At 40.1% G+C, this 16,795-nt stretch overlaps 1 protein-coding gene across 3 annotated transcripts in view; it reads right to left on the bottom strand.

Moving 5' to 3' along the window:
• The window catches only part of LOC108934829 (membrane-associated guanylate kinase, WW and PDZ domain-containing protein 1-like), a 62,287-nt gene that overhangs the window by 40,726 nt on the left and 4,766 nt on the right, over positions 1-16,795 (bottom strand). For all 3 annotated transcript variants that reach the window (XM_018752972.2, XM_018752974.2, XM_018752975.2), the window contains exons 2-4: positions 5,705-5,994; positions 3,567-3,683; positions 1,253-1,372 (exon numbers count right to left, since the gene is read on the bottom strand). In XM_018752972.2, coding sequence (XP_018608488.1) covers positions 1,253-1,372; positions 3,567-3,683; positions 5,705-5,984 — 517 coding nt within the window. In that variant the 5' untranslated portion in view covers positions 5,985-5,994. The remainder of the gene's footprint in view (positions 1-1,252; positions 1,373-3,566; positions 3,684-5,704; positions 5,995-16,795) is intronic.

Below are 16,795 nucleotides of genomic sequence, written 5' to 3'. Positions count from 1 at the left end.
TAGAACTCCTGAGTAAGATACTTATAAATTGTTCCACTGACATTACCCAGCTGTATAATGGGTAAATAATTGTAAATACCTTAACACTGTAAGTTTCTTTAGATAAAAACATCAGCTAAATGAATAAATACAGTTATAAGATTTATGAGTTGCATATCCTGGACGGGGAGAGCACTGCATGCCTCCTATGGTGACATCAGCAAGGTGCATATTCTGAACTGAAATATCCAATCTCATAAAATCTGTTGTATGTGTAAGTTGGTATTACATTTGTTTGTAAGTCAGAATTCTAGGAAAAGGAACCTTTATTATGTCATGGAAGTCTGTAGATACAGCGCTGCTTGAAAGTATGTCAGTGTGACAGGGATGGTCATTATTCTTGTATAAAATATTAAAATTATAAAATCTAAATCTTAAACTTTAAAATAAACATAAAATGAATAAATTAATATGATTTACATACCTGATTTTACTTACCTATTTGGTAATTTGGGGTTTACTGATTTTTCCAACTGCTAACTTCATGTTTTTACTACATGCATGATTTCATTAAAATCAACCTATAGAATTGCAAATTACATACCTCTTATACAAAATGAGAAAGACTGCTTCTGATAAATAGTTTTACCATGAGATGGTTAAGGGATGCAAGGCGTTCACATACTTTCAGCACTGTATCTGCTGGCCTTAGAGAAAACACTAGATCCTCTGAGAAGAGCAAAGAAGAGCACAACATTATCAACGTATCAACCTTCCTCATTCACACTACAAATATTAAACCAGCTCTTAGAGAGAGGATTTATCGACCTTCATGCCTGTTTATTTTTTGCTATATACTGTAAATAAATGTGTCAGTGAGTATCCATGGGTATGCCAGTGTGTCTTCAAGTCACTAAATTACTTTGATTATTTGCTTGTCCTGGTCAGGGTCATGGCAGTGTGGAACCAATCCCAGAAGCACTGAGGGCAAAGCTTGAGGGACACCCAAGACAGGACACCAGTCCATTGCATGGCAGTCACACAAACACACAATCACTGACACAATCACACACTATGGGCAATTTATCATCACCAATTCACTTCAATTGTGGAGGAAACCAGAGTACCAGAAGATTCCAATTTAGAGACAGACTGACCTGGATTGAAACCTATGCCTGAACACCCCAGGCACTGTGGGGAAGCAGTGCTAGCTGTTGCACTTCTGTGCCACCCCATGTATCATCCTGTGTATTGTTATCAGCTCTGTACTGACCCTTGAATTTGCCGCTCTCCAGCAGAGCCCCAGACTCTTCCAGGGAGAAGAACTCCTCAATGGAGACAAAGTTGTAGTCCACCCCTGAGATCTCCCCATCCCGTGGTGGCCTGGTGGTACCTGCAGTGGATGTCAGAGGGAACAAATACATCACATAATTTCCCATATACACACGCTGGATTTTTCAGGAATGATATTTAAAAGTGTTCTTTTAAGTGTATTTCCATCAACCTTTGTACAGTAATGCTGCTCATTTTTGCATTTTGAATTAACAAATGACATGAGACCCACATCAGTGTTTGTATTAGAAACACTATCATCCATATTCCAGAGCTACTCAGGCCTGCTGGTGAATAACAGAATTCCTAAAGTCATGGATATATATTTTTAGTTTTTTTTTTTAATGTTCCCCCACAAGAAAACACTCTGGTTTACTGTGGAGTCACTGTAACTATGACCTACTTCCACCCCAAGCCTTTTAGGTCAACACAGCCCTAAAATAGTTTCTTTACACATACAAACTGTATGCAATGATGGTAAACATAACAGATAAATATAAACTGCTTTTTTGTATTTTACGCTACTTCTGTAGATGGAATAATACATTAAATATATTATTTAAAGAACCACTGCAGTGGCATTATAGCAACGTTGCACATTGCCCTTCATATGAATGCACATTGCTACTCAATTTTCCAGATATTCCTCTGAGATTTTCACAGTGCTCCAAGTGACACAGAACCTTGGACACTGTTTCTATGACTGTTGTGGGGGGAAAAAAAAAAAAACAAACATTCTTAATGAATATTATTAAATAAATGCAGAGTTATATTTAGTCACATTTTCAGTATGGAACCGCATTAATATGCTTTCTGTGTTCTGTCATATCTGGTGTGCGCATTCCTAGCTGAAGGGGACAGAAAATGAAACCTGTTAATTACCGTTTGACAGCGGATCTCTTAATGTATTCTGATACATGACTTTTGATCCCAGGACATCCTCACTGAGATGTAGGGGCAAGACCTTGTTAAGTATGCAGCTTTAACCTGCAGTAAAACCTGGATGTGCATGAAAAACTGGCCTGGATATTGTCGTGTTTCGCCATGCATCTCTCGGAGCTGTCCGCTCATCACTGGTAGAACATTATGAACACAGCTACTGGTTAAGTTGTCACCTTGTATTGAGGTCAGTGACAAGAAACTTGTAATGAGTCATCTTCATCATACACTCAGCTCCAACACACCAGTGCACATGCGCATGTCTCGGCCACACAAATTTCCACTAATATACTGTACCTCCTGGGTTTGATCTAGGTTCTTTAAGATTGCACTTGCATTGTGTTGCAAAAAAATTTAAAATGAATGCATACAAAATAGTTTATGCAAGCATATACAACTGGACTTGCTAAAATTGAAAATTTGTTTATACTCCATAATAAAGCGTACCTTTAAAGATTCTGGATCCCAAATGATATATGTGTGATTTTGATCAAACAGACAGCACACATTTATATTCAGGTATTCGTTAAATTTTTACAGTAAAATTAAGTTTAAAATAGTAACATATATAGTAATTCTAAATTGCTTTTTAATTTCAGTGAAACTTCTGGGAAGTAATTTTACATAATAAATATTAAGAAATGCAATTTAATACAGTTGAAATTATGCAAGCATATAAATAAATTAGCTACTCTTGTTTGGTTTGATATTTTTGTATTCAGTATGTCATTCCAAATGACCTATTTCATTGACCTAGCTGAGAAATTAGACTACAACTAAGCTCTACTACTAAGCTCTCCACAGCTATCCAAAGCTTTCCAGCTGTATGTAAGAAAAAAGGTAAAATGGTAATACAGTATCCATTATACTGTATATACAACAAAAGGCAACAAATGCTACACCTGAAGGGTACTAGGTCTGTTTCAGGGAAAATGCAGAACCTGGGAAAAGGTGAAAAAATGAACACGGGCAGAGGGGGTTACCACCCAATATAAACATTCTAGTGCAACGGTCATAACAGTTGTCGTGGAAACAAACACATTTCAAGTGTATTTTTCCCCTCCCACTGAACTTTTGACTTCTTAAGCAATTTGTGTGTGGGCAACAGATGGGTTACAGATTAATGGTGATAAAAGCCCTTACTTTCACTCTCCTCCTTCTTTGCATGCAGTGGCATACCAATTCTGCTAGTTCCTGTGTATACATGCATTAGCATGTCCAGCGCTTTGGCATGCTTGAATGCACCTTGATGGGTGCACTCTAACCCCACCTCACTCAGTGACCCATAAGTCCTGACACCACTCAATTAGACTCACAAGGCACAGCGCGCAGGTACAGGTTCTCCCGGATCACCTGCTGAAGCTGGCTGTCCACTGAGCCTGGTGTGAAGCACTTACTCAGGTAGAGCCTCAGGTCCTTACAGAGTGTGGAGCCTGCCCAGGTTAGGGTTAGAAGAGATGTCATTAGGGCCGCGGAATGTAAACAGACCATAAAGTAAAGTCAATTAGACCATAAAACACAGGGAAAACCAAACACAGACAAAGTCCAGCAAGAGATGTGTTAAGAGCAAAAATAACAGACATACCATCAAATCAAACTCAGTAAACAGAGGTTTCTTCTACAAAATGAACCTGACAGTGCATGGTTTTTTCTCTGCAGTACTAAGTGTGATCAATCTGCGCGCTGTTTGTGACCAGTGAATTTCATTGTACTAACAGAAGTAATAAGATTATTTATTTCTTTCCTGTTTTACAAAGAGCTAACGGTAAAATGTAGTTCAAATGTGAAAGCTGACACAGAAGTGCAATATAACGGAAAGACTGATGCACAATATACCCATCTTGAATGAAAAACGTTAGTGTACCATGTAATATTTAAGATGTGTGAAATGGCTCTCTGAATTCTACAAACGGTTTAAACTAGAGGGCACACAGAAGCACTCTTCTGTAATGTACATTCAGTTAATTAAGTAATGCTTCCATGTGAAACATCTCATTTTCCATGTAGCCACATGCCATCTCCAATTTTCCATTGCAAGAGTGCTCTCAAAGCAGTGTTGAAGGCTCGAGGACTCTTAGATAAAGTGCTTTATGAGCCCCGCAACAAGTCACTTCATCACTGATGGGCCGAATGCATCAATTCTGTCACACAAATGGCAGTGTTCAGGGGCTAGACAGTGTCAGTGATCAATGCCACTTGGCTAGGGGAGAAACCTTGGTGCGGACGCTCATCCATTCCTTATCAGCAAAATTGGGCTTCTACCCCTCAGACACCATGCTATGAAAAAAATTCTGGAAGTTTCATACTATATTAAAAAAAAATGTAGGAAGTCCAATAAGATAAAATGTTCACTTTGTTGTCATTCAGTCTAAATCCATGCCATTAATTTCTCATGAACAGCATTCAAGTCATATTTCAATTAACTGAATCTAAATAATAATTTATTCCTGGTAGCTTCTTAAAATGTTTAAAAATCAAACAAATATCTTATGAGACTGATTAATCTTTCTTTCTAACCATCCATTATTTCTCACACGCACAGTCTGAAACTATTTGGTCATATTCTGGAAGGAAATCAATAGGAACAGAGAGAACACGCAAAACTGTAGACAGAGTTGAAGCCTTATTTGAACTCACATACACAATACTCAAACGTGAAATTCACTGACTATTTTGCCAGAAATGCAAATTGTCGGAGGCGGATGAATCTAAATTGCGAGAGTTGCAAAATATACAGCAGTTGCAAGGCTGTGGGAATGTGCTGGCTTCAATGAAAGAGGCAGTACTGCAGTAGATCATAGGTCTCAAAATCCTGACAAGCCAGCGATATTCAGTGACGCAGACACAAAGACAGAAGCAGAAGCAGGACTAAGTGTCCTGTTTATGGTGCACTGGATAGCGCAGTCATCAATCTGTATATAGACACCAGGGGAACCATAGCCAGATGAAATATAGCTGAGTTCAGGCACTCTTCGCCAACACATTTGTTTCCCACTCGTTATGTACCCAAAGGGGTGACAAGCATAATGTCCTATGCGATGTCTGCCAAGTCAAATTTTCACCCCCGTTTCTGGACAACCTGAGAATATGGAAGATTATTTTAATGACATGTTTGTATTGTATGCAATCAAAAAGATTCAATAAGATCACCTATGCGAACCTGAAAAGACTGTTTCAATTATTTACTATCCTTCTGGGGGGGGCGACACTTTCTCACAGCAAGTGATATCTAACAAACTGAGGCTCCCATGCTAGAATGATGCACAACACCAATGTACCACATCTACTTTTACGCCCAGTAGCTAAATGATGTGGTGAAGCATAGAAATCTTGTGCAAAAAATGTAGTGAAACAAACGTGAGATCATGATGACCTACATCTGGAGAGACCAGCTTATTCTTCAAACAATGCTGTATTATTTGGGTTTAAACATTAAAATCATGTTGACCAGTACCTGGGAAGACGGTCTTGATCCGAATTGGTTGGGGACAAGTATTAAGGACGCCCCTCACATCGCCCAGGGTTAAGCCTAGCACCGGTGTTCCTCCAATCTCAAGGATGATGTCTCCCACTGTGGGTCCACCCCCTGGAGCTGCGGTGACAAATGGGAACTCGCCGTAGTCAGCTCCACCACCTATTGCCACACCCAGCTCTCCGGAGGCCTCACCCAATGGAACGAAGCTCTCCTGCACCTTGGAGCGCCAGTGCAGCTTCTTCACCGTAGCTTTAGACATGATCACCGAGCTGGAGGAACAACAAAGAATTTGCGTTTCATTACTTTCAAGAAAAGACCTGGGAGTGAAAACTTCATGTCAGACCAGCAATGTAATGCAGCAACCGCTGAACACTAAGCCTTATTCAGTTATTTATTTTGTGAAATGCGGGGGGCGCGGTCGCGCAGTGGGTTGGCCCGGGTCCTGCTCTCCAGTGGGTCTGGGGTTCGAGTCCTGCTTGGGGTGCCTTGCGGTGGACTGGCGTCCTGTCCTGGGTGTCTCCCCTCCCCCTCTGGCCATTCGCCCTGTGTTGCCGGGTAGGCTCCGGTTCCCCGCGACCCCATATGGGACAAGTGGTTCAGAAAGTGTATGTATGTATGTATGAAACCTAGAACACTTGAGCTGAACAATCAAACAATATGAACTGGACAGAAGTGCACTTATGTACACAGAAGCTATGCAGAGACCCCACGTATAGCTCATTTCCAATCTTTGTTATAGTCTTGTTTCTAACGCAAAATATTTTGTGTCAGTTAAGAAGCACTATGAGAATGAATTGGGGAACACTGACTGAGAGAAATCAGACATATAATCAGAGTACAGTCAATGAAGACATGCATGAACCTTCTTCAACTCAAACTTTTTGAAGTTTGACACTGTAGACAAACCGAGGTTGTTAGTTTTGTAAACTGAAATATGAATAACCATGTTTCCTGCAAAAGGCCCCAGAGGTTCTTCTCATATTTGTTGTGTTAGTGCTCTAATTAAGGAAGCAAACAAACCCAGGATAACTCACCAGGGTGTTAATACTGCCTAAACATAATTTTCAAAGCTAGTAAGTTACTAAAAAATTAATGCTTGCCATTTTCATGTAAACATAGGAGAGGTTGCTTTGTAACTGTGCCCTGAATTATTAAAAGTACAATGTAAGCCTTGTACCTGCCACTGGTACATTACTTCCCAACATTCAGATACAGCTGTAAGTTGCTAAGGAGAACAAATGAAAAAGAAGTACTGGACACCCAAAAACTGTTTTATCAGTCAAAACATGTCACTGTTTTGTGCTGCCTCTTTATCTCTCTGTTTGCTTGCAGAATGCACTCAAGAAAATTTTAAATTTGCACACCGAGAGTGAGGCAAGCATTTTTCTCTGCCTGTTAACAACCAGTCCTTCACTAATGTGGATGGTAACATTCTGCCATAACATTTATTCTCCCAATGCAGAGAGCGTGAAATTGAGAAGGACAGAACGAGGGTGAACTGGGAAAAGAGAACAAAACTTTGAAGAACTGCAGACATGGAGTGTCACAGATACTGTAGACACAGAGTACAGCTATTGTGAGAAAGGTTCCACAGCAAATCAGTGCAAGTGAGAAATGAAAGGATAAATGTATTATTACAATGATCTCAGTCATTCTACTTCTTGATATTATCCATTTCAAGAAGCACACAATATACAGTATGTTCTTCATTTTTGAATGAAATACTTGAAATTTACATGGGAAACCCACACAGACATGATGAGAACATGCAAACTCTACAAAGGCTGCAGGGGATTCAAACACATGTCTGAATGCACAGTCCAGACACTGTGAGGCACCAACACTAATTGCTGCGACACTGTGCTCCCCTCAATTCAAAAACAATACAAGAAAAAATACAGACGGCACACCAACCATGAATATATGGAAAATACTTTTATTAATTAAGAATCATTACATAACCTATACGCAAACATAACCTATATCTCTAGCAAAAACTATAGGAAATCAAAAGAACTTGTTCCTGTTAAAATTCACTACTGAAGCTAATTTTCTCCCATTTATGAAAGCTATGGAGTAAACAATTTTCAAACTTTTACTGCAATGATAAGAAAAAACCTATTAGATCAGTTTCTAAACAAAAGCTTTTTATGCTGGAACTACTACTGCACTATTGCAAAAAGGAGAACAGCAAAGGGAAGTCTCCAAACTCTTCAACCCAGACTCTTCAACTGCAGATCACTGATGAGCTCAAACTGAAATCTTCTGTAGAACAAACTATGACCAAGAATCCTGTTTAGGATCAGGTCCTCTTGCCACTGTTTCTCTTGATTCTCTAAACTTTCCTCTCCTCACCTTACTTTCTCATGCGTACCGTGTCACAGTAATCATCCCAATCATTTCCCAGTCAGCGACTTTCCGGACAATTAAGGAATCTTTATCCCAAACCATGTTTGCTATGCAAATACATCAGAACTAAAAGTAAAGACCGAAGACAACATGATCGTAAGAGTCGTCCACTGTATTCACAGCAATGATGTTCATTAAAGCTATAAAAGCCTACAGATGTGTGTGACAACTTACTTCACAGCTCCAGAAATCAAAGTCAATTCCTTAGACAGCCATACATTTCAAAGAGCTGGGTTTTTTTTTTTAAGGTAAGCGAAAAGAAAAGCAGAGAATGGATTGTCTGAGAAATACGGCTAAACCTGGGACAGACTGATCTCAGTTCAACTATGGGGTCACAGCTAATATGCACTGCAATTTAAAAAATCCCCAGTAGTCCGAAAGAGATCTTTCATCTTTTCTGTTATCTGGGCTGTCCAAAATTAACTATGTACTGGGGCATGATTTTCTCATGTCATAATCAGCAAGTAATTGAGAGGCAAGGAAGGCAAGCAGGAGCTGGTCAAACCCTGAGGATGACAGCTGCTCTGTGCTGATGCATTGGTTGTGTGATGACAGCATTCTCCTCACACTGTGAGCAAGACTGGTGGGGAGGAACCCAGTGCTGTATGTGCATTTTCTGCACATCGGTAAAGAGCTGATCACTGATTTGTTGCTCAAAACATCTGACTGCAGACCTCACATGCCATATAGCAAAATATACAACAGAGCAATTTACTTCTTCGCTGCTGTTTAGGGTTTTCCATGGATGACAGGAGAGGAACTAATATCACTAAGTGACTAACAATATTGGTCATATCTAAAGAACTGTGTACTGTACGTTGGTTCCCTGCTTATCAAACACTGCTAAAAGACACTTCCCACCCAGTGGACTGGTCAGCAGCATGTCTGAAGGACTAGAATACCTTTGACCCACACTCTCATCCCCTCTCCGGCATGCTTTTTCAACAGAAGTTTAATTATCCAACCTTTTGTTCTGGTCCATTCTTCTCCATGTTCCTGCTTTGGAAGTCTAGCCATAGCAAACAAGCACATTAATTACAGTATATTTACATTCATTTATTTATTTAGGAGATGCTTTTCTACAAGAGACAACTCAGATTAAACAAAGGTGCATTTCACCAACACATGAAGAGGTGCAGATGTACACACATTATTCTGTAAGTACAGTCAATTAGTCCATTACCACCGTTTTTGCCAGCATGCTATATTACTAGCTACATAAAGAACTAAATGCAAGTTTATGGAACAGATAGCAAATGAGGAAAGAAGTGGGTCTAAAAGAGATGTGTTCTGAGACCCGTCTTGAATTCTGAGAGAGATTCAACAGTTCTGAGTGACAGAGGGAACTCATTCCACCACACTGGAGTCAAAACCAGATACCTTTCAGGCCTCTGATTTTGGACCTCTTTCGAGTGGGACCAGCAAGCAGCCAAATATGGAGAAATTTGCGTGGGGCATAGCAAGTGATCAGGTCCTGCAGGTATTGAGAAGTCTTATAGACTGTAACCAGAGTCTTGAACTTCTGTAAAATACATCTCTCTTCTTTTGTACAGAATTAATCCTCAGAATTTTTCATCACCTTTCTATTCATAGATATGTCCTGTCAAATGTTAAGAGATTCTGAATCTTCTTCAGTTTTTACAGATACTGTTTGTGGATTATCTTTCCCAGTACAGTATTTTCAAAGGCAGTGTTGCATTCCCACATTGTAAAGGAGTAGTGAAGATGTCTGGCCTAAAGCTTACATAACCAAACATCTGAGTTGAGCAATGCGGTTGTCCTCAAAAGAACGGCATTTCACCCAAAATGCTTCAAAAAAAAACATCTGTAGAAGTGCAGAATATTCATGTAATATAAACAAGCACATTCTCCAGACTTTAATACTGTGGAAGATAATATGATATCTCAGATAATAATGAAAGATACATTGCAATTTTCAGGTTGCTGCCCCAAATTTATCATGGGACCATTTCCAATTATTGTAAATGCAGTTGTAGAACTGTTAATTAGCCTCAGTCCCTCCACCAAGCATCATTCTGCCCACCAGCTGTACTTTTTCTGGAGCAATATATGTTTTTATTATTGACAGCTTACGTTTGTCACCCTTGGTTGGTATCCATGAGACACCATCAAAGCACTTTGTTTACCAGTAAGTGTGTGGTATGAAAAAGCTACTGCGCATAACCCATGACAGAGCAACCCGTGATTAACCAGAGTACTAAGTCTCACTATGTGCTTTTGCTTTTCACGTCTTTAACATGAACCAGTTTGCAGTCTTTCCAACATCAGCTCCTCAGTGACACTGGATCACTACAGTCAGCATACAGAGTGTGGAGGAAGTGGGGGAGTAATGACCAGAGAGGGTTACAGAAGCAGCAAGGCAACGTTGCAGTAACAGGATGCAGTTAGCACAGCAGATATTGTCTCCATATGCCAGCAGCTTCTGGAAACCTATAGTTCACTGACTACAGACTTATTTTCACATCAAACTGAAATTAGAAAACCAAATACTTATGTGATTTTATTTTTATTTTTTTAAATAAGTGTCTGCTTTCTTCCACTAGTCATTTGTTCCACACTTTAACTTTCACTCTTCTCTGGCATTCATAATTCGTTGTCTTTTGAAAAGAAAAAAAAAAAAAAATCAACTTGCATTACTAACTAAAACAGTACATCATTTCATCTAGTAGCCATGTATTGAGATATGAGTGAGGCAAATTTGAACGGAGATAAAAACAATGTGCCAACCTGTCAAGTTCTTTTTCCTTACTGAGTCACAAAAAGCCTCCAGACTTTCATGTAGCTATTTATATAAGTGACTAAATGACTACAGTGACTAGAAAGAAAAACATTCTGCCAGTTACACCTGAAACTCTAAACACAGATTTGAAAAAGTAAAGCATGTAAAGGAGCTGAATGCTTATGTTTGAAAAAGATAACCAAGCGTATGGTAAAGGAGGAGAGTAGAAATTTTCAGTAGAACAACACTTACCTGTTACTGTTTTTCATTTACCATATCTCTTGGACCATTCATAATTAAAAATCTGATGTTCGGGAAACACATAAACTACTTACTGAAGCAGGGGGTGCGGTGGCGCAGTGGGTTGGACCGCGGTCCTACTCTCCGGTGGGTCTGGGGTTCGAGTCCCGCTTGGGGTGCCTTGCGACGGACTGGCGTCCCGTCCTGGGTGTGTCCCCTTCCCTCTCCGGCCTTACGCCCTGTGTTGCCGGGTAGGCTCCGGTTCCCCGTGACCCCGTAAGGGACTAGCGGTTCTGAAAATGTGTGTGTGTGTGTGTGTGTGTGTGTGTGTACTTACTGAAGGTTTGAGATGTACATTGCTTTGGAGAAAAGCATCTGCTAAATTAAAATTGTAAATAAAATAAATAGTCATACTCTGAGGTATGCCCAATTAAAATTACGGGAATTTCACTTTACAAGGACTTTCATTTCATACATCTACTTCATCTTGCAAGGCATTTACATTTAAATGTAATTATTTAGCAGACGCTATTCTCCAAAAAAAGTTGCGATGATTATCAGCTAGTGACTCTGCCGACAACTTTATAGAATGTGAATTACAGTGCTAGATACACCACAATGTAGTCCCAAATCATTCACCTATTTAAAACAAACTCTCACACACAGAAGGCAATTTACAGTCACGAGTTGACCTCAACACATGTCTGTGGACTGTAGGGGTCACCTGGAGAAACTCATACAAGACACAGGGAAGATTTATTTGCGGGGGTCACGTCATGTACACATACAGTATATTTATTCTGTTTATATTGGTTTTTTATGGTTTCATTGTTGAATTATAAGCAATTATACACTTTACAAGCATGTTTACTGTTATTAATTAATTTATAGCAGCATATCCTACAAGGTTTTTGCGGAGACAGGGTTAGACACGGTTTTTTGCTTTACACTAAGTGTCAACAGCAGACCAATATTATATACACGCTCACACAGTACAAGTAATTTAAATCATGAAATCAGCTGAAAATTACGTTTCTGCACTGCGGGAGGAAACACGCACCTTGTTAAGTGTACGGCACCTAATGAAGAGAAAGCTGAAAGAGCACAGGTAGCCAGCCATTGCAGTATTATAGAGTAGTTAATGAAGAGAAATTCCTTTGTCATGTTTTCTGATAACTAATATTAACTACTGAAGTGACTGTGTCCATTTTAATGATGTTTGGTGATATTTTATCACCAAACCCCAATGCAAATATTGGTGGTATTTTCAGCATAAATATAGGTGTTAATTTTGGGGCTCAGGAACACATAAATACACACACACACACACACACACACACACACACACACACACATTTTCTGAACCGCTTGTCCCATACGGGGTCACGGGGAACCGGAGCCTAACCCGGCAACTCAGGGCAGGGCATAAGGCTGGAGGGGGAGGGGACACACCCAGGACGGGACGCCAGTCCATCGCAAGGCACCCCAAGCGGGACTCGAACCCCAGACAGCAGGACCCGGTCCAACCCACTGCTCCACCGCGCCCCCAACACATAAATATTTGAACTGAAAAAAAAATGGTAGTTACATCTTTCCATTATGAGAATTTACCTTCCAAAGGGTTTTTCAGAAATGCTACACCTTTGTAAGCTGGGGAAAGACTGTATCCTCACAGTTTAACCAGCCCCTAGGAAATGCACGTGCTAAGTACCCTCACAGACTCAGCAAATCTGGGCCAGTCTTTGGGAACTCTGCCTGAAGTCCTACATCGTCTGCCTGTAAGATGTTTTGAAGGTTAATCAGTGAGGAGGGCAAATAAAGACTAACAACAGGCCAGATGGGCACGATCAAAAAAGCATAGTGGCACATCCACCACAAAATATACTTCTTACACATACTCCAGGGGTTTAATGCAGTCCAAATCCATTTCTGCATTTTTCCTTTAACAGCGACCCAACGGTCAGACAAGAGCTGATGCTCATTTATTTACAAATCTAGGGCAGACAAGCCTTGGTATGCACAGAACAGACAGCGGTGGCCGATTTAAAAACAAGAGATTAACATCTGCTGGGTTAAAGAGCACATATTCTAACCACTGGAACTGATAAAACTGAAAAAAGTCACTTTACTTATATAGCTGTTATTTAAAGTAACTGGCATCCACAATGATCGGCTCGACATAATAGAACGGAATTATAATTAAGCAGATGTGGCCTATAATAAGGATGTCAATAATGAATACTGAATATTGAAGTCCATTACTTTGTCCCCATTTGCCATGTTAATCTGAATTATAAATCTGTACAATTATAACAAGTCAAATAGTGATATACTAATACATGTTTTGACTGATATATCTGAGCAATACTTGGCATTTTGAGATTACTAATATCAGTTGATAATAGGGTTAATTGAAAAAATAAAAAATACATCATTCAAATCATGCTACTACACCTCCTCACTACAATTTGGCTACTGTAAGGAAGTCACTCAAGAGGTTAAAGTCTGCTGAGGAACAAGTTTCCAGACTTGGATGTGCCTCAGAGAAAATGGTTTATTTAAAGGCCACAGGGTCGTGGACGGTCCAGATCCTTTCCTGAAAGCATAGCGAATGAAACAGGGTACACCCAGCACCAGATCAAAGGGCAAACATACACTCATTCACTTCAATTTTACACACCAAGGCAATTTAGACCCACTAATTCACCCGACACATGTCTTTTGGCTGGGGCAAGAAGCCAGAGCACCTGGAGAAAACCCCCACAGAAACAGGGAGAACATGCAAACACCACACAGACTGAGTCAGACTCAGAAACCCTTGTTCGAACACACAGACCAGGCTCTCTGAGGCACCGGCAGCAGCCCCTACAAATAAATGTTCCACCCTAATAAATATTACTCTGACAAATAAATATATTTATTAAATACTCTATAATATATATATATACAAGGTGCACCCTATAAATAAGATGTCAAGTTGTGGTACAAGTCAAAGTGGGCTAGTTAATTTGTACAACTTCAATAACTAGCCTGACTGAATAAACATGCTACCCCAGCAAAACTGTTTTTACACATTTTCATTGTTTTGATCATTCACATAACTTCAGTTTGTCTTTATACATTTTATATGAGAAAGTAAACAGCTAGCTGTTTCTTATATCCTGCTGTCAATAGGTAAATCAGTCAAATTTCAAGATTACACAGATGAAGCTTTGCTAGCAAAATGTTATGATTAGCCATCTTATCGTTCTGAATGGGATAGAAAGCAGCGTTTTCAGCAAACTTGTTCAGGGGGACTAACTTCATAGGTGTTTAAGTCGGTTAGCTAATGTTATCAACACTGACCCAATACAGCATTCACTGATAAGCATTAACAGTGATCGTTTATCACTTTTACCACGAATGGCTTTGCACAGCCATTGATACGTCTAAATATTAACTTTTTTCTGTTATTTCCACCTCCAGCAAAATTAAAACATTTGACAAAGTAAACAGCTTTAGTCTTATTAGAGTAATGGATGCAACACCACAGCAGCATCGGTTTCCACTACTGGTTCCAGACAACTTTGAGAATGAATCCAAAATGCTAGCTAAAATGAAAAAGTTGCAGGTGATATCTGAAAAATACAGACTGCAGAAATATACATTTTTATATATTTTAAGTAAGCCAAGAAAGAACTGCTCAAATATTTTCCTAAAGGCACATAGCCAAAATTTTATGTGCAGTATTCTTTGATTACACTGCCTACTAAACCAAGAACAAAGCAAAAATTTCAATGATGTAGTGCATTTATATTTATATATAGTATATATCTGCAGTACACACACACAGACAGAGATTCATTCATTCATTATCAATAGCCCCTTGCCCAGCACAGGACTGCAGTGATCCAGAACTGTCCACTGCAGGGCTACATAGATATTCACTCAGACCCAATATTATGGGGTCCCACACAACTAAAAATAACACTACAACAGCATGTGAACAACATAACCTTTAGAATACAGCAAGTTTATTATTCCGCAGAACTGCACTTTTCCCATTATGCTGTTACTCTACTTCTATACATATGCATGCAATCTTGACAAAGACCCAACAGATAACCACACAAACATGCAGTCAACCCTGTATAGGTGATTTCTGACAACACCATTCCAGTTGGTTTAGAGAAGACACTCAATACAAGAACAAAGGAAAAATGGAATAAACACTCATGAGCACATCTAAGAAAATTATAGAACATAATTTAACTATGTAGAGAAACAACTATTCTCAGTGCAAGGCATCATGGGAGAACTATTTCCTTCTTATTTACATTTACACATTTAGCAGACGCTTTTCTCCAAAGCGACATACATCTCAGAGAAAATTCTCTTAATGTAATGCACAAATTGTAAGAGACATAGCTGCAAATGTGATTCTTAAGTAAACCTAGTTTGTTACTTTCCACTTGATGCACTGATGTTCAGAAGGGGGTGCGGTGGTGAAGTGGGTTGGATCACAGTCCTCCTCTCCCGTGGGTCTGGGGTTCAAGTCCCGCTTGGGGTGCCTTGCGACGGACTGGCGTCCCGTCCTGGGTGTGTCCCCTCCCCCTCCGGCCTTATGCCCTGTGTTGCCGGGTAGGCTCCGGTTCCCCGCGACCCTGTATGGGACAAGCGGTTCCGAATGTGTGTGTGTGTGTGTGCGCACTGATGCTCATTGCTTGAGTAGGTGCACAAAACACAGGATAGATGAATCTTGATAACCTTCCTATAATTTTTTTTTTTTTTTAAAACAAGGTACACAAACACTCACATACAATGCAGGAATAGCAGCTGTGTGAAGGCTTATCTAGGAATGATCATAAAGTTATGGTGCATGAACATTTACACCATACATGAGCTGGAGAGATCTTAGGTGAAGTTTTCAGACCCTTCTTGAATTTAGACAAAGTTTCTGCAGTTTAGTGAGAGGGGAAGGTCATTCCACCACAACGCAGCCAGAACCGAGAACCTCTATGCTTTACTTTTCGTGCGCGGGACCACCAAGCGAGAGGAAGTAGACGAGCGAAGGGGTCTGGCTGAGGTGTAGTGGTTGATCGAGTCTTGTAAATAGCTGGGAGCAGTTCTATTGATGCATTTGTAGACAATAACCAGGGTCTTGAATTTGATCTGGGCAGCTATAGGAAACCAGTGCAGAGAAATGAGTAGAGGAGATACATAGGAATGCTTTGGCAAATCAAACAACTCCTGCAGCAGCATTCTGTATCAGCTGAAGAGGTTTGATGGCAGTAGCGGGAAGACCACACAGGAGAAAGTTGTAGTAGTCCAGACAGGATGTCGTCGTGGCCTGGACAAGTTGTTGGGCAGAGTCAGTTGTGAAGTAAGGACAGATCCTGCGAGTATTATGCAGGATGTATCTGCAGGACCAGGTTGTGGCTTTGATGTGCTGAGAGAAAGACAGACTTAAGTCAATCGTCACTCCCAGACTCTTAGGCGAGGAAGTAGGCAAAATGAGTGAGCTGTCCAGTTTGATCTATCGATCATGACAGGAGGACAGGCCAGCTGGGAGGTGAAGAATCTCTGTTTTGGAGAAGTTGAGTGGTAATCAGACATCTATGCAGAGATCTATCTATCTATCTATGTCCGACAGGCAGGCAGCAATGCGTGCGGAAATGTCTTACGCTCCAGGTGGAAAGGAG

Source organism: Scleropages formosus, chromosome 1 (assembly GCF_900964775.1).
Source record: "Scleropages formosus chromosome 1, fSclFor1.1, whole genome shotgun sequence".
Lineage (NCBI taxonomy): Eukaryota > Metazoa > Chordata > Actinopteri > Osteoglossiformes > Osteoglossidae > Scleropages > Scleropages formosus.
Note: the sequence above shows the minus strand (reverse complement) of the source record. Positions and strands in the feature narration are given on the sequence as shown.